Source organism: Poecilia reticulata, linkage group LG16, assembly GCF_000633615.1.
Source record: "Poecilia reticulata strain Guanapo linkage group LG16, Guppy_female_1.0+MT, whole genome shotgun sequence".
NCBI lineage: Eukaryota > Metazoa > Chordata > Actinopteri > Cyprinodontiformes > Poeciliidae > Poecilia > Poecilia reticulata.
Window position 1 is genome coordinate 12,130,716 of NC_024346.1, and position 21,025 is coordinate 12,151,740.

The following is a 21,025-nucleotide window of genomic DNA, read 5'->3' on the forward strand; positions in this document are numbered from 1 at the left end:
TTTTTATGTTTGTGTATCTAATTGTGTAAAGTCTGTATTTATTTTGGTAAGATAGTTGTAAATAGACGTTTTGTTAAAAAAAAAAATCTTCTTCTTTTTCTTCTTCTTCTTCAGGCCAGGAGAGACCATGGTACCACAGCAAACCTAACAACACATGGCCATTAATAAAAAAAGAACCAGCCAAGATCCACAGCTCAGGTCAGAGAATCTGTTGCCAGGACAAATATGAGTCTTGCATTCAACAAATCTGGACATTATTGAAGAAGACCAAGAAGAATTAATTGTAAAAATTCCAATATCTTGTTTAGCTGTTTAAAGTGCAAAAAAACTGTTCAGCATATCAATGACTAAATATGCAGCTAAAGCTACAATGGAATGATTAAAATTAGAATATTTTATGTTAGAATGATCCAGTCAATGCCTTGATCTAAATTGTAAGATTCAGTCGCTGTACAAACCACCAGAAACTTGACAGCAGTCGGTGGTTTTACAAACAATCGATTCAGCAAAGTTTAAACAAAGGAACTTTTCAAGGATTTTTTTGTTTGCAGATTTTGAAAACTACGACTCATTTTGAACCAATTTAAACAACGTATACTGTTTTCCTTTGCCCTGTTGCATAAAGCGCTTCATACAACTTTGTTTTGTTTTTTATTATCCCGTAATTATCAAAATTACAAGATAAAAAGCTTGTAATATTTCAATTGAGGTAATTAATCTACTTAACAAATGGGTTACACCTTTTATATAAACTTTATTTTTTACAATATTTAACTTTTGCATGATATAACTTGAGCAATCTTATTCTATCTTACCAAAAATGTCAACTCTAAAATGCAGATCAAAATACAGATTTTAAGAAGTGGTTCTATTTCAACTCAAAAAAATTTACAAGTTGGTTAAAAAAATGGTTTCATGAAGGGCTCAGTCATCACCATGTTAATACTCAGTTCCCACGATGAACCAGCAATAACTGCACCTCTAACAGGCGATACCAGTCAAAGGTAGTGGCCAGATAAGTGAAAAGGATGTGAGGTGTGTGTGTGCGTGTGTGTGTGTGAGTAGGACATGCAGTCAGACATAGGGCTGGCTTACAGGATGGGCGGTGTCTCACATTAACACCAGGCTAAAGGTGACAACATCCTAATTATGAGGAGGAGCCTACAAACAGTTTTATATAATTCATTTGTCATCATTTATCACATGAAGGAGGGGTTTGGAATAAAATGCAAAAAATGCTGAAGAACTCTTTGAGAGTAAATAAAAGCAAAAAAATAGTTTCCACAGTCCAGGCTGAGTGGAACATACTTTCTTCAGCCACTGTACCTCCTTTTGTTTAAAGCCCTGACCGCTTTCTGAGTCTGTATCTAATCAAGTCCCCATTATCTCCCCCTCTTTGGGCTCCCTCATTCCCCCAGCCTGACCTTACATGGAGAGGTAAGGGGGTTGATGTCATTGAATGAAGAATGCTGTAAGAATCCAGAGAGAAAGGAGAGAGCTGGAGGAGAAGAACAAGGAAGGGGAGGAGGAGGGGGAGGAGGAGGCGAAGGAGGAAGAGAAGGAGGGGGTTCTGACTGGACCGTTTATGAGCACATATACAGAAACAGGGAAAGACGGAGAGATAGAGGGGTGCTGTTTACACAGAAATACACAAGTCCTGAGCCAAAGTCAGACGAGAAAGAACTTGTTTGGGAGGATGGTGTCATTCCTTTTCCAGGCTGAAAAACTCAGGGGGAGGGTCTAGTAGCCAGAGAGAGGAAGAGAGAAAGAGAAGTTGGTGTTACAGATACAAGCTCCAACCTCTTACTCATTCTGGACTGAGAAGAGGAAAAAGAACAAAAGGAAGAGAGAGGGGAAGTTAAAGGGAGATCCATACCGCAGCTGTAATAACAGGGTAAGCTTTCTTCTAGTGAATCATTCAGCAACATAGGAACTGTTGTCTTATGGGTCAGATTGCAACAGGTTACCTAATAAGGTAAAGTCTTTTGACTGCATAGAGATGGTGCAGATTTTCAGGTTCTGATATGTGGAATGAATTGTTATCTTTGTGGAAATAGGCGCTTTGGATCTACCTCCATGCAACGTTTTCTAATAGAGAGTACAGTAAGTTCATAGTGGATGGTGTTTCTGGGACTGTCTGTCTTTTCAGTGGATAAGAACAAATCTTCCTGAATATGCTGTGTAGTCTTATGGCTATGGTAAGCCATATGTGTAAATATTCAAGAACTAGTTCGCGACTACCCTCCACTAGCTATACATTTGCTTACACAAGTTAAAAAACATTGTCTTTTTCACTTAGTGTTTGCAGCTTAATCAACTAGTGAAAGCACATGTCTTGGGACACTAAAGTCCCAACTAGTAGGCTTCTTTTTGTGCAATAGTTGACCATGAGACCAATCTAGTCACTGACTGCCATGAAAAGTTGACCACATGTTCAAAATCCTAACATGTGAACTTTTCAACACCATCTCTGCTCACTCATTTACATATGAACCTTTAATGTGTGAGAGTTGACTAATACAATCTAAATAGTCAATTAGTATAGCTTAAACATGCACTTACTGACAGAAGCTTTTTAGTCATGCTAGTGAAATACTGGAACTACACAAATGTCAACTAATTAACCAGTGCATATTTCAGATATACTCTCTCTAATAAACTTGTAAGCTACACTTTGTCGATTGGTGCATAAATGGTACATTGGGTGACAATCTTCCTCTCTGCCTGATGTATTTTTTTTTTTTTTACAAAGTTATTTCACAAGTCAAAACTGTGTTTAAAGAAACTGTAATTGTTGATTGGATGATTAATTCAGTCCTGGTTTGACTTGTCTGTATTTTGTGGATTTCATGCTTGGCACAATTTTATGTACACTTTAAACTAATGCAGCAGGTGACCAACCAATCATTAGCATGAGCAAATTACTGTTTGTGGAACCATGTAGTAAAACTAGCAGGCGACCGCTATCAAGAGTATCAGAGTATATACACAAACAGCCTGCCATACAACACGGTGATGGGCACCGACGATAAAGGCATGGCTATGCGGAAGCTCCGACAGGAAGGCCAGCTTAAAAGAAAAAGAAGTTATAGATGCTAGGCAGCTAGTCATGCAGCTGGATTTAATAATTGAGAACTTATACCACTAAATCAGATGACAGCGTAGTTAAGAGAAACCAGTGACTTTTCCATATGAGGTAAAAGAGGAAAAAATGGGGCGGCGTTAACCACCGAAACCCACTGAAGCCACAGCGTAAAACGAGTGGAAACGTGGTGGGGTGTGTGCAGACTCGGAGTGCTCCGACCTGCTAACGTTACTATAGGTGGAAATCAGTGGTTTCATTGATCGGTCCGAGCCGGAAGGTAGAGGTGAGTGTCTGTTATTCTTCAGACCTCGGTTAAAATGTAGCTTTGTGAAAGAACACAGATGCCGTTGTCACGGTAACGCTTTTCAAAGGTAGACTTAACGCTAACGATTAATTTTAATCATTAAAAAAAAAAAAAAAAAAAAACGCAGCGTTAGCTTTGCTAGCCAGTCTGCTTCAGCTAATGAAACATTTGCTTTGAATCACCTCTGCGTTTAATGATGGTATCTGCTCCTGTTTATCTGCTGTGTTTTCCACCACCGAGCTTTTGCTGACAGGCGTTGATTACTGTCAGATTAATCCAGGGGTTGTTGGAATGCTACGTTCATAATCTAATGAGACGTTTTAAAATGGCTAAACAAGCTTTAGCTGTGTCCATTGGCTGTTCTAGACTATCACAAATAACCATATGGTATTAAATACAACCTCATTTACAATGTATGTTCATTTTCTGCCAGTGTTAACGGTAGAATCGTAATAATAAAGGTTTGTATAATTTCAGTAAATTCACTTCCTGTCAAACTTCCTGTCATTGCACCATACTTTTTTTTTTTTAAGGGATGTTTTGTTGTCAGCCAATGAAGACCAGATATATGAAGATTATTTTGCTTTTGCCCCCTCCTTTGGAGGGTTTGATAGCAGAAACTCTGCATCCCTTCTCAATCTATCTCTGGCATCTTCCCCTGTCGCAGTACTACATCCGCAAACCTTCTCTGTGCTTTTCTCATTCTCCTCCCTCCATTCCCTGGCAACTTTGTATTCAAAATCTTTTTCCCAAAATATCCTCCATCACTCCTCCGGACATGCTCAAACATTGGTTCCCTGAATTTGTTTCCAAATTAATGATAAACTAATTTCTAATCTTTTCTATTGTCTGTCACTTCTAATAAAATAAAAACGGCATATGCAGTGTCAATATTTTACTTGCAGTAGATAACTCTCATTCCTAGAGGCTTATCCTGACAGGAGGACCAAAGTCCAAAACAGACTATTGTCTTTAAACAACTCTGGCCTCAAAAACATCACAGTATTTCATGCAAATACTATTTTATGAACTTTTTATGTTTCCATTAGGTGATTACACACAGAAGGCGGTGATTATTTGTGCAAGACAGATGGGCAAAACATGGAGCACCACCAGTGATCATTTTGTGTGAAATATGTTGTGGGAACAGAACATGTAAAGCATTTTGTATTATCCGATTTAAATCTAAAGTAGCTAAAAAGCATAAATCATTTGCTTAATGCAATTTTATTTTTTTAAGACTGCATATCCTCTAACCTCCATCTCCCTTGTTTACATAATGATCCCTTGTTTACATAATGCTCAGTCAAATGTTTAAAGGTTCATAAAGTAGCATTTCATTAAACCACTATGGGTTTTCCTTCTTTTTTTTTTTTTTTTTTAACAGGTTGTTCTAAGAATGTTGAAGTCCAGTTTGCTCCTCTCTGTTCTGAGGCCAGACATTAGCTTCAGTCTCAAAGACCAAACCTTTTTTATTTATAGCAAATTAATATGCAAGTGGTTAAAGAAATCGTAACCTATTCCTGAAACGGCTCCAGTTTCAGTTCTTCTTTTTTTTGTGTGTGTCACATCTTGTAAACGTTCCCATTTCACCCTCACAGAGACATTTATTGTCCTTGACGTTTGTCTCCACCCACTCCACCATTACTCTCCTCTTGTCTTCACCTCCTGTGCACACCTCATTTCTTTGGATGATTAACCCCAGGTGCTCAAGTTCAAACACTATCAGTACCGCTGCATCTAGCATGTTTGCTCTTCCATCTGTCTCCGTCTCATTCACACACTTGTAATCTGTCTCGCTTCTCTGGTCTTTCATTCTTACCATTAATGGGTAGACTGTAAGGTATTTAACTACGCAGAGTCTGACTTCAAGTGAACTTGAACGTATTTAGTAAATGTCAATTGTGGTTGACACGAGTTGGCAAACGGTGCAAACTGAAGTAAGCCATCTGGAAAATGTAGATGGAGTTCAGGGATACCTCATTAGTTTTACTAATCTCCCCATTAACTGGCTGATTGCTATGTTGAGATTACATGTAATTTGTTACGAATAATTAGAATATTTCAGGAAAAAACAACTGGCCTGTCACTCAACTGCAGACTAGGCAACTGTATTAGAGTAATTATTGTGAAGTTCATTAAACTAAGATATTTATTTGGCTTTTTTACTTATCTAGTTCATATGATGGGTATAGTAAATCTGCTTTTGTTATCTGCTGATAATATGGTGTTTGTGATGAATGTTTAATATCTAGAAGTATTGTTGTTTATGTGTTTTTTTACATTTCTCCCAGTCAAAGTTGCTTATAAAATGATTGAGTGCCCACATTGGTGTAGTAAATGGATGCTTTAACCTCTGTGGTTAAAAACTACCATTGTAGAAGAGCTTGAGATTTGTCTTTTGTTTAATGAACTGTCAAGGCTGACTCCTGGTTGTAAATACAGATCAATTTTCTTGCAGCTCTTAGACCCACAGTTTGTTTTTCACTCTTACCCTGACCCTAGTAAACAGATGTCCATGTAGGTTGATGGTTTCATGTCTTTGTAAATACTACTCAGTTTTTATGTACTTCCATCTAAACCAAATGGTTAAAGCACTGGCTGATTTGTGTTCTGATTGGCTAATCACTTCATCGTAGCTGCAGACATTCATTTTTGGTCTGATTCACCAGTTTCACACATTTTTCTCCCATTTTTATGGGAATAAAGCGTTTGCAGGATTTTGCAGTAAGAACCGGAAGATTACGGAGAATTTAAGCTTTCAGAGATGCAGTATTTTAGGAAAGGATTTCTCCAGCTTTGGCATTATCAAATTCTTTTGAGACTCAATCCAGGGCTGCCGTAAACAAACTGTGTTCAAGGACACCTTACTTTGAGAAGCTTCTGATATGAGGTGCTGGATTCGTTGTTGCACATCCATTATCCCGGTACTCAGGGTACCTTGGTACTCTCCTGTTTTATTTGGTGGGGGAGTCGCATAAAACATGTTGACACTAATGGTGAGTAGCTCTGCTGATGGCTAGGGTAATGAGGAATTCTCCTTAATTATAGCTTTCATGAGTCAAAACACACAAGTTATTTCAGAGCGTCTCCCTGGCTGAAAGTGCTTCTTGTCTGCTGCTTGGATTTAGTCTGTTGGAATCTTGTGACTCTGCGTTGGCCTTCATTACGCTCTGTGTTGGTGTAAGCAGTCAGAGGGGAGGAGCTGTGGAATACAGGATCCAGTAGCTGATGTTACAAGGTTTGAGATGTCTGCTTTAATGAATGTGAATAGAAATACCGCGTAGGCACACAATACATAGCCAGTGACCTGTAAGACTGGGCTCAAAAGGGCCGTTTGTCCCGGCAGCAGTGACCCCCGGCCTAGACAGGCTTTCCCAGAAACCGTGTGTGTTATTAACATTAGAACAATGGGGAGTTTCAGCAGCCGCACACTGGCCACCGATACTGGAAGAAATGACTGAAAATACTGTCACAAATTGAAAGTTGATATAACTAAATATTTATAGTTTTCTCATATTTTTCCCAATATAAATGATTGGAAACATTAAAACTTCAAGATAACCTCAGTGTTAAACCTGTTTTAGTTTTGTTCTCTAATTTATTTGCAGTATTTAGCTATTTTTATGACTCATAGTCACCAGATTTTTTCCGTCAATCGGTTTTATTCTAACAGCTTTTGCAAGCATCCTAAAGACTGCAGTGATGCTGTTTAGTCATCTTCGGTCACACAGCTGAAACCAGATCTTTACACTAAATATCTCCGGTTTTAGGACACTTGGGTTAACCAAAATTATTTCTACTTGCTTGACATATTTTTGTAACGTTCTCCAAATACATGTCCTTGTTTAGTAGATTTGGTTTTTTTAATGGAGTCAAACATTTCAGGTATACTTCCATTTAATTCTTATAAATGTTTACTGGAATTTTGGCCCATTCCTCTGGACAGAACTGGTGTAACATGGTTAGATTTCCCAAAATTTGGGGTCATTGTCCCTGAATACATTTACATACTTTACTGACTTCTTCCTATCAGAGTGGCCTTTTAGGTTGTAATGGTTTCATTGTGGATAATAACGCTCTGTTTAAAGGATAGCCAGCATTATGACAAGTTCTTTTGCCTTTATTCTGGAGTTAGAATACACATCTCATACCAGAACATCTCTGCGATATAAAGCATACCCCACTGATAAAGCCATCCTGGTTTTCATGAAAGCATAGTGATCTCAGGGTATATAAATTTGTGATTTTAAACTAAGTCCTAAAAGAAATTCTTAGTCTATAATTATTCTGGAATTTAGCAAATAGAAATAATTTTGATAATCCTAAATGACCTGAAACAGAAAAGTTTTGTCTGATTTATTGTTAGACATCGAGGGAGGAAGTGTACAAGTTATAGAATTTATGAAACATGGGGGAAGAAAAATGTTTGTGTTCAAACCCTGTTGAGGTACAGTTTTCTAGTTTGTGAAAACTAACTGCTCTACCTCTGTGGTTTCAGTTTGGGGGCCCTTCAGAAAGCCTCTTGAATCCATCCCCCATTACAGCTGTAGGGTAGCTATGATTGAATGCAGTCTCGAGTGATGTCATTCAGTTCAAGTAGTGGGTGAGACTTGAATTAGAGGCTGAGGAAGGAGATTAGAAAAAAAAAAAGTTATGCTCTGCCACAGAACGCTAATCTGCATCTCCAGTTGTAAAAGGAAACCACAATGTCAAGACATTTTCTGTTCATTATAGGAATAAAAATAACAGAGTAGAGCTGCAAAGGGGCTGGGAGAGTCGATTACATGGCAGCGGAAAAGACAAAAACAGTGATGTCATTGAGTCGCTGTGCCAGAAATTTTCTTCAGCAGAGGGTCTCCTCTGAGGCATCAGGTTTCAGGATACGTTTGTAAGACCGTCTGAGGTTGAGAGTGTAGTTGATCTCACCAGACTGAATCCCTTTGGACTGCGTTGTGGGGGAAGATGAAACCTTGCCACAAGTAATCGTTCTTGTTGAATAATTAAGAGGACTTTTGTCTCTTGGAGACAAAGAGGCTTCAGTACTCCAATTACAGGACCAAATCACAGTCGGTACTATCCCTGTTAAGCACTCGCCTATAATAGATTTAAGTGTTCTGGCTGGAGTGCTCTGTTGATAGAAGTCCTCTTCATTTTAAATCAAGTAGGTCTTGATACAGAACACATTGACAACAACTTTACAAGTTGGTGCTCAGCACCTGTCCTCTATTCCGTTTTGTCAATTTCACTTTTTTACATTTATTTTCCAGCAATTCTACACGTGCATATTTAATTAAAACATCAGGGAAAACTTAATTTATTGCATTCATCTTCATTTTTGATGGCTTGCAGTTTATGAAACCCCAAGATCCTTTGTGATCGCAATTAACCAACATTTTCCTCACTGTTTCTTAATTTCCACAGTGAACTTTACAATCTTGATGGCTAAAATCTTACAAATTAGTTGTGGTTAGACACTGAAAGTCTTTGCAGGTGACCAAATGTATTACTGGAAAGAAAAACCTTTTAATGCATAAGCCATTGAAATATAACTTTTTGCATTGCATTCAGTCAGTTCTTTCAATTGTGATTTTATTTGATATTGTTAGAATTCTAATTAGTTATGAAGCTATAATTTTTGGTATATAGAAATGTTGAGCCACTAAAAAGTATGTCCATTTTCCGGCATTTCTTTTGCATAAGCTAAAGAAGTGGTGTGGCATGTAGGTGATCATCTTGTGGTTCTGCTGAGGTTTTAAGAAAACCAGGGTTGTTTTAACAGTGATCTTCAGGTCATCCACATTGTTGGGTATGGTGTCTCTCTGCATCTTCTTGACCCCATAGACTCTTTATAGGGTTCAGGTCAGACAAGTTTGCTGTCCACCCATCTACAGAGATGCCATGCCAAATCCTGCTAGAAATGAAATCAACAGCTCCATAAAGCTCGTCAGCAGAAGAAGACTTTAGTTTGTTCAAGGAGGTTCCAGAGAATGGTGATTCAGCAGACTCCCACAAATTTCTCAAAGGTTACAGCAATTCCAACAAAATGATTGAATGTTCTCTTAAACCTTCAAATAAGCACACACGTGGAAACGGTTAAAAGGTAGCTGCATTTTAAAAAAGGATTTCAAGTTCAAGGATTATAGAAAAGGCCTGCTTCTCATAAAGGTACCCAAAACCAGGTGAAAGTTTTAAATGCCTTACTGTTTGAGGAAGTATGGAGCATATTTGCGCACGTTATCGCCTTGGAAGTTCCCCATCATCAGTTACGATGACATAAGGTTTGTTGTCCATTCCAGTGTTTAGACTGGAGCAGAAGGAAGGATTAAAATGAGTCTTCTTCCCCCAAAGTTGATTTGAACTGCTCTGTTTCCAGATGTTTAACCTAAAACATGTTTCCAGATGTTAAACTCACAAGTTAAAGTACTGCAATTAATTCCTTGTATAATTGTAGTTGTACCAAGTTGGTGCTGCGAGTTGCCAAGTGGTGGACATTTGAGGAGCCAATGTTTCTAAAATTCCATGATTCAATGTAGGAAGTCTTACCCAATGTCCTGACGCTGTGCATCAGCTGACACGCCTGTGAAACAATTTGGCTTTAGCTCGGACATATATAGTTAAAACTGTTTTTTTGATGAATGCTGACATAGAGAACAAACTCTCCTCTAAACTGTACGGTTTTATTTTGCTCTGAGAACTTTGAAGAGTTGACTGTGTCCCATCAAAATGCAACAAGGATAGATAACATTTTTAACATTGAGAAAGAATGCTTCCAAGGTCCTAACTCTGTTTACCGACGTTAAGAAAACCCTGATGAGTAATTTATTTTCTTCTGACACCCTATAAAGCTCTGTGTTGAAACTCCTCACTTGTTAAGCTTCTTGGGATGACTTATGTTGTGGTGCAACATGAATAAACCTAATTTGCTACACAAGAAGAGGACAGTTTTCTTGTAACAAAAATATGTTCTCTTACAGTTATTGACGTTTTCAGAGTTTTTTTTTTCTACTTTAATTTTTTGTTACCTTTGCTATATACATCCAATATTCACACATTAATGGCACAGCTTCTAGCATTCTTTTACATTAATATTTAGTTGGTTAAACAATTCACTCCAAGCCCCATGCAGCACAATAAAAGGCCTTTTTGCCTATAAGGGGTTTCAAATTGATTTCATAAGGGACTTGGACCAGAAAGGCAGACTTCATGCACTAAATATGTATATAACTATGTAATGTCTGTTATGTAATAGCCATTCAATAGTGACTCTCTGAAAGCCTGTGTCTGGTTACCAAGCACTGCTACTCTGGTCTCACACTCATAAAAGGCTTTGGGCTGTTGTTTGCAATTATGAATGACTGAAAACGGCCCCTTTCATTTCTCTAGTGACTCACATTTAAGGGAACATTGGTGTTGATTTGCTTGAGCTAAGACAGAAAATAAATATGATTATGTTGACCTCACTTTGACTAATTGTTTCCATGTGTTCACTCGTTCCTTCTCTGGTCGTGACCAGGTCGTGGCGTTCATCAGATATTATCTGTCAAAGGCTTCATTGAAAGTCGAGATCCTGTTTCTTGAACCCATCGATGGCTGTTCTAGTTTACCTCCTGTGTGACGTTGTGTTACAATCTGTTGCTATGTGGAAGTGCAGGCAGTTTCCTGAGCGGATGTCGGTGTCCACATGTGGGTTTTGATGGTACTGAAGGGTCACATGGGGCAACCGTACAAACAACCCCGCTTCTGGGGAAAGATCATGCAGGCGTTCTTCACAGCGGCGTATTCAAACGTCCCAGGAACTCTTGAAAGCGTCACCAAAATGATGTCAACAACTTGTTTAACCACCAGCATGTTTGGTACAGCTTTTTTTTTCCCTCCCTCTCTTTGTGATGCGACTCGCGTGAAAATGCCTTGGTGATTTGGTGATGATCATTACTTATGGAAAGTGGCTGTTCTCAGAAACGTTACTATTGCTGAGCTTTATGACTCTGTAAACAGCCGGGTGCTACACATTGTAAATTATCTCCAGCATCTGGGAATTTATAAGCCAATTAAAGACCATCACACACTTTGTTTTTTCTCACTTCGCAGGAAACTGTCTGCACAGCCCTTGTATTTAGGTAACTCTAGCCTGAGAGATGGTTCATATTTCCTTTTTATTATGCTCTTTTAATTAAAGTAGAACATTTTATGACATGGGAAGACTTATTACTTTTATGTTAGGTGTCAAGACACTTTTAACCAAGATAATAAATTAAAATCTGAAACAAACTTTCTAGGTATGATGATATGAGTAAATTTTTTTTTTTTCCTTTCAAAATGCAACAAATAGAAAAACCTTGTCATTTTTAATACATTCCCGACATCTTTTCGTAACATCTGAGTTGTGCTGGTGATGCAGCCTCTAAAGCTGGTATGCATTAGTGTGCAGTTTGCATGCCAAATGTTTCACTGATGCGTCATCCCCACTGATCTCACAGCTCGACGCCTGACGTGTATATTCTCTAGAGGAATGCGAACCCTGTGGCATTTGTCAACTGATAAATATTGGTTTAATCTTCGGGTGTGGGAATGGTGAAGCAGTCTGAGCTCACCTCCTGCCTGCCGCTGTGAGCTGAATTAAAACAATACTGTGTGTTGGTTGCTTATTTTGCTTCTCGCCGTTCGTCCTCAGATAAATCCACAAAATGGACGACTCCAACGGCAGCAAGCCGCTTGTGGTGACATCATCTCTGAACTTCAAAGTCACCACTCCATCTTTCTACAACCAGCCCAAGAAGTTTGCTTCGGTGGCTCCGCCGAGGCCCAAAAGTCAGACCCCTCCTTTGGCCCCATCACCGACACCCTTAGGGATGGCTGTGATTGGTCGAGTTGGAGACATGCCTCCGCCGCCCTCGTCGCTCTCTGATGGTATTTGCATTATTTAATCTCTCTTTTTTCAGTACTTCTTGTGTGCGGTTGGTGTAATTGTCACAGCATGTAAACATAACTTTTGTAAATATACAAGAAAATTACACAGGCTTGAGATTGGGATAAATACAAGTAGGATGTTTCCATTCTGTAAATGTTGGGCATTGCTTTAGTTTTCTTTTATGTTTGTGTTTGTTTTTCCTGTGTTTTGCTAGCAACGGTTGTTTTTATAGAGAATTTTACAAATGCATGCAGCTTGTGGGTTAAACTTTGGGGCTCCTGTACACTGTTATTTAATCAACCAGTCAGCATACACAATGTCCCCCAGTCTTCCATTGTACACTTATATTGTTCCCTACAGGTTCAACAGTGAGACCAGAAAGAGGAAGGAACTCTTCCAGAATTTACACTTCTAGTTATCTAGACTATAAATGGCATCTTCTGTTTTTAAAGTATTTGTATTTTTTTATTATTTTAAGCTTCCAGTAAACAGGTTGAAAAGTTGAATTGGTTTGAATAAATCAGATTTTTGAGATCAATATATTTTGATTTTAGGGGCTGCACAGTGGCTCAGTTGGTAGAGCTGTTGCCTTGCAGCAAGGAGGGTCTGGATTCGATTCCCGGCCCCGGTCTTTCTGCATGGAGTTTGCATGTTCTCCCTGTGCATGTGTGGGTTTTCTCCGGGTACTCCGGTTTCCTCCCACAGTCCAAAAACATGACTGTCAGGTTAATTGGCCTCTCCAAATTGCCCCTAGGTGTGAGTGTGTGTGTGCATGGTTGTTTGTCCTATGTGTCTCTGTGTTGCCCTGTGACAGACTGGCGACCTGTCCAGGGTGACCCCGCCTCTCGCCCGGAACGTTAGCTGGAGATAGGCACCAGCAACCCTCCCGACCCCACAAAGGGACAAAGGTGTAAGAAAATGGATGGATGGATATTTTGATTTTATTGTTTTTGCATTAAAATATGTCAATCACTCTGATGTAGAACTAGATGACCATGCAATAAAAAAATACTGTGTGGTATGGCCCCTGATGCCTTGTTTTAATCAACCCCTTCTCACTTTTATCAGACTTCCCTCCTCCTCCTCCTCCATTGGATGACGATCTGCCAGCCCCTCCCCCTGAATGCAACAACCCACCTCCTGCCTCCGATGCCCCCGCTTTTCCTGCTCCGCCTCCGGTGGCCGATGACCTCCCCCTCCCGGCTCCCCCTGAGGAGGCGGCCTGTCCACCCAGCTGTCCCTGTCCCCCACCTCCCCCACCACCTCCACCTCTTCCTGCTTCCAGTTCAAGTTTTCCAAATGCTTCTGGGAACTCACAGGTGAGTCGCATTGCTTCAGTCGCTGGAGCCTGAACTGGTGTTTTCAGTCTGTAGACTGGAAAGCATTTGGTTTATGTTATTCAGTCTGTAGATGACCTGGAGATTTTCTGTGTTGATTTTTTAAATTTTTTTAAACCCCACAACTTATGTTAGGTCATTTACGAAGTAGGCAGTCGGTCACGTCAGTTTATCGCACTGGATCTAAAGTGCCATCAGATTAAGGGAGATTCAACACAAATTCACACCACACTTTTCAGATAAAGACAAAGTATCCTTTTTATTTTCATTTTAAATAAAGGATGGTTATTCTCAAAACACATTTAATGACCAAGTAGTAAATTTTTGATGCAAATTAAAATCCAGGCAGGAATTATTCTACTTTATTGTATGACTTTTGTTTATATGGTTGCATTTTTGTTTTTTTAATAAATTCCAGACAACTGAAGTCTGAGTGTGTGCTCAGGCTGTAATCTGACAAGATGTTCTGTTTGCTTGTGCGTTTTCTCACTTACTTTTGCAGTGATGAACAAGTACTTCATATTTTACATCACTGTTGTTAATGTGAGCCAAAAATAGTGTAATGAGTAACAATTTTACTGACAAATATTGAAGACAAACTTTACTCTATGGAAGTCGGCCCCTGTTTGATGCTTAATTTATTTTCTTAGCCATTTGCAGAGCAGCTCGTATCATTTCTAGTGATAATTTTTTTCTTCTCCGATCAACCTGTTTTTATTTAGCCAGGTTTCTTCTTGCCACTCAGTGGCCGTAAACTCTGTGTGACATGCATGCATTCATCTAACCCAGTGGTGTCGAGCCACCTCAAAGGTGGATGATGTCATGCAGATTTTTGAGTCCCTTCTCTGATTAAATGTTTGAATTGCCTACTTAGTATTAAATTCTGCAGAGGCCTCGTAATTAAACGTTGCTTTATTGAAACTGTGTTTAACCAGGAAAATATCGTATACATGCAACATATTCTTGGTCACCTTTGAGGACTGATGGAATTATGGTTCCTAAAATCCTAATTTTGTCTGTGGAATTGGAGTCAATAAATGTACTTTTTGTAATTTTTCACCTCTTTCTTTCCTTCATCAGAGACAAATGGAGAAACAGACAAGCTTTGACAAAAAACTTGGTTCTCTGACCGAGATGTTGTCTGATATGGAAACTAGAGCATCTTTCAGTCCCAAGGTACATTGCACAAACAATGGGTGGGGGGGGTTCTCTAAAACACTTAAGAAACAGCAGGAATTGTTGCTTAAGCTCCACCAAAATAAAGAGAAACGGAGAAATAAAAGGGCAGCACTCTTACTTAGAGGAATAACAATGGGGGGGGGGGAATAATGAGTTTCACAGTGAAAAGTTAAACCAAGTTTGGTCAGTGGCAATTGTTTGGAGATTTTCAAAAGTCACTTATCTGCTCAGCTTGAAAAGCTCACGAAGGGAAATGCACACATGACTCACAAGACTGAAAGAGAAAAAACAAAGTAAAGTTACTGGTGATTCATACTGAGAGAGGAACCTCATGCGGAAAGGAAGAGTGGATGCACAGTGAGGCGAACTGAGAGCGTTAGGGTGTGATTGAGCCAGAGTGTGCTGCCAGAGTCTCTGTAAGAGAGCCATAAATGGAGTGTTTCATCTGACTGGGAGGTACTGAATCACAGTAGAATAACATTGGCCCCAAACCACAAAAATAAATGTCAGAAAGATAAAGTACTTCTGATAAGCTCAAACTGTGGGGCTCTTTTAGGTTTTTAGTTTAATCAGTGTATCAGATTTAGCATAATAAAGGTGTCTGCTTGAAGTGTGTTAGTCAGGGGGGCTTATACAGCAGATATTAACTTCCCTGTGCTGAATTTTAAATATGGTAAATAGTAATTTAACTCCAATAGCTTTAATATAAAATGGGACCTATTATGCAAGCTAGACATTTTGTGTATTTTTGTACTTCCATTTGGGTTTCTACAACTTCTAAAAACAACCCAAATGCTTAAAAAAACACTCGGCCACTAATAAGTTGAATAAGTTAAAGGTTTTTGGTGTCTGAAAAATGAACTGTTTCAAAAAAACTGCTGACTCACTGTCACAAATCAGAAAACACTGCCCATTACCTAGAAGCTCCAGAACATTTGGTCAGCTGGTTTTACAGCTGTATAAGCTGTACAGTGTTTACTAGAAAAGACAAGTATTTTGTTCCAAAAACCACTTGCTGCATTCTTGTTGGTTGTAGAGGAGGCTCCAGTTCTGCATTTCAAACATTCACGGTTGTATAACTGCACATCTTTTTGCAGCCATTTTCACATGCAAGTGTAAATGTTGAGTTTGGGGTAGAGGTGGCCAGCAGCAGATTTGGATTTAAAGTGACAAGACGCTGTAAAACAGCTCTTTCTGGAAATGGGCTCAAAATAAGCATAAGTGACAAAACTGAAATCTCATTATCTAAATATTATTTGTGTAGCCCATAAATGTATCCTAACCTGTTCAAGGAAGCATAATTGGTCACCTTTAAAAATATGATTTCTGTGTGTGTGTGTGTGTGTGTGTGTGTGTGTGTGTGTGTGTGTGTGTGTGTGTGTGTGTGTGTGTGTGTGTGTGTGTGTGTGGCATCTTACATTAGAGTCTATAAATTCAGGGTTTTGTTGTTGATGATCATCCACAGGCACCAAGTCAGTATTCATCTGCACCATCACCCAAGCCTCCAGCTGCTCCTCCAACTGCTCCCAAACCAGCCCTCTCTTTCCTTCCACCGCCTGAGATGGGGGACCGGCCCCCTCCTGCTCCCTGGGCGGAGGAACTCAAGGCCAGAACGAACCCCGGCACCCAGCCTTTCACCAAGCCGCCCGCCGTGGCTCCAAAGTTTGGAGGGAGGATGACGACGTCGTCCTCTTCGCTGGCGCAAAAGATCAACCAGAACCTGAACCAAACAGCCACTCCAGTAAACAGCGCACCAAAACCTTCTCCTCCCACAGCCACCATCTCCTTCCCACCACCACCAGCAGCTCCACCAGGACCTCCTGCTCCAAAAAATTACGCTACTGCTCCTGTAGCAACTAATCACATAAAGACTTCTCCCTTTGGGAGTCAGGGGAATGCAAACCAAAACCTTCCTGCTGCTGTGCCTCCTCCTCAACCCAAGGCCAAGATGTCTCCACCATCCTCCTTCAGCCAGCCAATGAAAACAAGCCCTTCATCAACGGTAGGTTCCTGCTTTTTGCTTTGGATGTACTGTTCAACAAACCGGTTTAGGTACTGGACCCCTGGTAGAAATCCTTAAGATAAAGCTGTCTTTTTATTGCAGTGAACTAATCTCTCTCTAAATAATGCAATTTTTCACAAGTTCAGTTTTAAATGTTTGTTTTAAAAAGCTCTAGCTCCAACTGTAGGAGCGTTTGTGTTAACTGTCAATATTTTTGCAATTTCATTGTAGTGATGCCTAAAACTCACAAGACGAGATGAGATTTTAATAACACTTGAGAAAACATAGTTATTTTGTAAAAAGCCTTTTTTCTGCCACAAAAAATCAACAAACTGCTCATCTTTTTCTGATTTATTTTTGTCTCTTGAGACCTTTGGTCAGTGTTTCAACTATGCATGGTCTGCAGTAAAACCCATTTCCCAGCTGATATTGATAGGATGTTGCTCAATGTACTTCTAGATGTCCAGCTATTGGCTGCTATAGCGACGCTGTCTGCCTCCTGCGGAGTCTGAACAACTTGCAGGGCTTAAATGTTGTTCATGCTTCCTCCGTTACGCTTTTGCAATTTATTATTTCTGCCAAAAATACAAAAAGCTGCCAAAAAAATGATTTAAGGATAGTCGGGACGTCTTCTCTTACAAGTTCATCAGGCGAAGCCACTCTGACTGCAACTGACTAGTTCTCGTAAGACTGTTGTCGCCTCCACGAGAAACAATATCGCAAGATCTTGTAAGACGAGATCTGGTTGCCCCCCTACAATTACAATTACATATTTTTTTTGCCAGTGACTGTATTTAAATAATGTTTGAGCAGAAATTCAATTGTGTGTTTTAGTCATAATCTAAGTTTTCTGTTTTGGTGTGGACAGCCGTCGCCTCCTGGCCCAGTTTCCGTTCCTGGCGGTGGCGTCCCACTAAACATGAAGGAAGTGGAGGAGCTGGAGAGAATGACCCAGGACTTCATAAAAAACATGGACAAACAAGCCCCCATCGTCACCTCCCCTCCAACAGGTACGACTGTGTTTCACAAACGGAGACATTAATCACTCCTCTCTTCTCATGCAGCTATTTTCCACGCTGATTAGGAAATCATTAAACCTTATGTCTGCTTCGCACCGTGATTATCAGTACTAATGTAGATGAATGGCAGATGTCGTTCTTATTCATTGCCGTCATTAAGCAGCTTTTGATGAAATGTTTTGGAACACATTCAAGCAGGAGGTTCATCAATATTTCCTATGAATAATTTCGCTTTTTTTTTGTAGTGTTTAAAAGCAGCAGATGTGTGTCTTCTGAAGAGTTTAAATGAGCCTACTGCCTCTGCGCCCAACAGTTTGACACTAGAAACAAGCAGTAGTGATTAGAATCTCATCTCCGTCAGTGAAGAATGCTTTTATTCTACTTGTTTGTACATCTTCTGGTTTTTCCTCAGAGGTTTGTGGGAAGTGTGGCGAGGCTCTGTCCCGTACGCAGCCAGCGGTGAGGGCCATGGACAAACTCTTCCACTCCAACTGCTTCTGTTGCATGAGCTGCCATCGCCCCCTGCAGGGCATGCAGTTCTACGACCGGGACGGCGCGCCACAATGTGAAGACTGTTATGTGGTGAGGAAGCCCAGTTCATATGCAGCATAAACAGATGAGTTGTTGTGTCAACTCCTCTGTAAAATTAAAATGTAGCAGGATAGGAAAAAAAAAAAAAATAGTCAAAAGGTTGATGTAATCGTTTTTGGTTTTGCAACATAATAGGTCCCACTTTATGAAGCTCGTCAAGGTTTTAGTATTTTCTCTTTGTTAAAACAGCTAAACACAGCATAATTTTTGAGTTTCCTTGTTTAATTTTATTTTGTGCTCGTTAGAATTCCCTGGCCGTCTGCTCTCGGTGCGGGGAGAGAATCACTGACCGTGTGCTGAAGGCTGTGGGACAGTGTTTCCATGCCCACTGTTTCCGCTGCAGCACCTGCTCCTGCGTACTGGAGGGCGCACCATTTATCACTGACGACAACAACAATCCCTACTGTGTGCAGGATTACCACAGGTGCCTGAAAACTCTTACAACAGTAACTCATTATGTGCTTTCGGTGGGCGGGGGGAGATTCTTATGAAAAAGAGGTGTGTGGTTAGTCGAATCTGGCATAGATATTGTGGAAAGCAGCTGAAACATGAAGACATAGGATTCAAATTTGAGATGTTGCAATTAGGAGGGTTTTTTTTTTGTCTCTGAATCAAATGTTATTTAAGATCAGTCTGTGTTTTATAATGTTTTACTGTGAATCCATGAGAAATAACCAACACCCTCTGCGTCGCTCCCTGGCAGACGCTTCTCTCCTCTGTGTGTGAGCTGTAACGAACCCATTATTCCCGACCCCGGCAGCGAGGAAACGGTCAGAGTGGTGGCCCTCGATAAAAACTTCCACCTCAAGTGTTACCGCTGTGAGGTAAGGTGTTTAATAATCAGCATCTCCTTTAAGTAGAACCATATTCTGGAGGAAGTTAAAACATGTTATTCGCTCCCCAGGACTGCACTCGCCCTCTCTCCATCGAGGCAGATGAAAACGGCTGTTACCCGCTGGACGGCAAGATCCTGTGCATGAAATGCCACACCAAGCGAGCCAAGCAGGCCGCGCAGTGATTGGCTGCCATCGCCTCTCTCAGTTAAACTATGAACCAAATCCAAAAGCACAGGATTAATTCAGCTGCCGATTTGCCTTTGCAACAGGGCTTTGTTTAGTTTATTGTGCGCAGGTGTGTTTGTCTGTGTGAGAGTGTATTGCATCGTTTAAAAAAAAACAAAACAGAAAAGTGTGTTTGCATGCAGATTCAGTGTAGTGTTCCTCTCGTCTTTGACCACTTTATCCAGTGCAGAGGTAATGTTCTGCACTGATTCAAAGCCCCTGTGTATTATTGCAAATCTGCAAAGCTCCAGTCATCCACCTAGCTTTTTATCATGTGTATGCTACAGCAGAGTTTAATGTGCCAAATCAATGTTTACGCTAAAAATTACAGCAGAACTTGCACAAGAGCCATCTGATAAATCTAAAGTTGCCTTTCTCTGTCTCTTTCCTAAAAATTGTAAATAAGACCAAGAACTGAAATATTTCCATTTTAAGACCTTCGTCTGGTTTCTTTTCCCCCTCGACGCTTTCTAACTTTATTGGATCCACAACTGATTTGTTAGAGGAGGCATCGATCTGAAATATGTGGCTTATTTCCGAGCACTGATTTTTGTAAACCGTTGCTTTTCTCAGTTTTATCAGATTGAGTTTTTTTTTTAAGAACCATAAATGACAGCATTCAAAATATTCTTTTCAAGCTTTCTCACTGCGATTAGCCGTAGCTTGTTTATATTGGGAGCAGAGGCAATGTCACCGTTTGTGAGAGAGCAGTTGCTGTTCAACAGGATGTTGTTAATTTAATATAGGATAATAAGAGTTCACAGTTTAAATGACTTTTTCTGTGTGGTATCAGGTGTTGGCACCTGGACCATGGTTACCTTGACTCTTTGGGCATTCCCTAGAAAATATGGATCTTAAACTTCAATCTGGCATTTTCCAACAGCATGTCAGAGGCTCAGAAGTATAAATATTACTGTTACACATTTAGCATTCCTGTTAAAGTATAACATTGGTTCCGTGTCTGTTCGCCTTTGCCAACTTTATAAAAAATATTCCCAAGGTTGGAACAAATGGACATCTGCCTGTGGAGGGTTTGTTTTTGTACAGAACGATCAAAACGGCAGTAACATGAAACGACCACCATCTAGCCCAAGTGTAGCTTTCTGTTGTGGCAACTTCTACGGACAGTCGACATAAATTTGTGGAAAATGGTTTCCTTTTGTAAAACAGCTCCTTTCCTTCATGTTATGTGCTTTTTCTGTTTTTACCTCAGTGGATGCATTTACTAAGCAACTCTCACGCCGAAGATTTTTGCTGCTGTTACAACCTGGCAGCGCTTGGGTGTGGTGCATTCACTGACCAAAAAAAGTGTTCGATTTTTCTGTGTCCAGACTGAAAAAAAACCCAGCCAATTTCTCAGTGCGCCTCCAAGTTTTGTACAATAGCGCAAGAAGCATCAGCAACCTGATCATTAAGGCTTTGTCCCTGCAAATTAGGTTAATGGTGCTTGTATCAACTAATTTACGCTGCTAGAGACACTTGATATCGGTGAACGTTGCTATGAGCTTTTGCTGTGAATTTCTGGATTTCGAGGCA

The 21,025-nt window shown here is 40.0% G+C and overlaps 1 protein-coding gene across 2 annotated transcripts; it reads left to right on the forward strand.

Annotated features, from left to right (window-relative positions):
• Window positions 1-1,605: 1,605 nt before the first annotated feature.
• zyx (zyxin) lies at window positions 1,606-20,248 on the forward strand. Of its 2 annotated transcripts, none has more exons than XM_008431465.2 (10): window positions 1,606-1,894; window positions 12,064-12,299; window positions 13,369-13,619; window positions 14,718-14,813; window positions 16,282-16,818; window positions 17,687-17,828; window positions 18,250-18,419; window positions 18,674-18,852; window positions 19,132-19,252; window positions 19,333-20,248. In XM_008431465.2, the coding sequence occupies exons 2-10, from the start codon at window positions 12,077-12,079 to the stop codon at window positions 19,444-19,446; spliced, it is 1,833 nt and encodes a 610-aa protein (XP_008429687.1). In that variant the 5' UTR covers window positions 1,606-1,894; window positions 12,064-12,076; the 3' UTR covers window positions 19,447-20,248. The 2 variants fall into 2 exon arrangements, with proteins under 2 accessions (XP_008429687.1, XP_008429688.1); XM_008431466.2 differs by lacking the exon at window positions 1,606-1,894 and adding an exon at window positions 3,006-3,368.
• The last annotated feature ends 777 nt before the right edge of the window (window positions 20,249-21,025 follow it).

What these genes read in the sequence shown, in the direction of transcription:
- zyx (XM_008431465.2), top strand. Translation starts at nt 12,077, where the DNA reads ATGGACGACTCCAACGGCAGCAAGCCGCTTGTGGTGACATCATCTCTG. An exon ending in ATGCTTCTGGGAACTCACAG is followed by an intron (nt 13,620 to 14,717) that starts GTGAGTCGCATT and finishes TTCCTTCATCAG; the next exon opens with AGACAAATGGAGAAACAGAC. An exon ending in CGTCACCTCCCCTCCAACAG is followed by an intron (nt 17,829 to 18,249) that starts GTACGACTGTGT and finishes GTTTTTCCTCAG; the next exon opens with AGGTTTGTGGGAAGTGTGGC.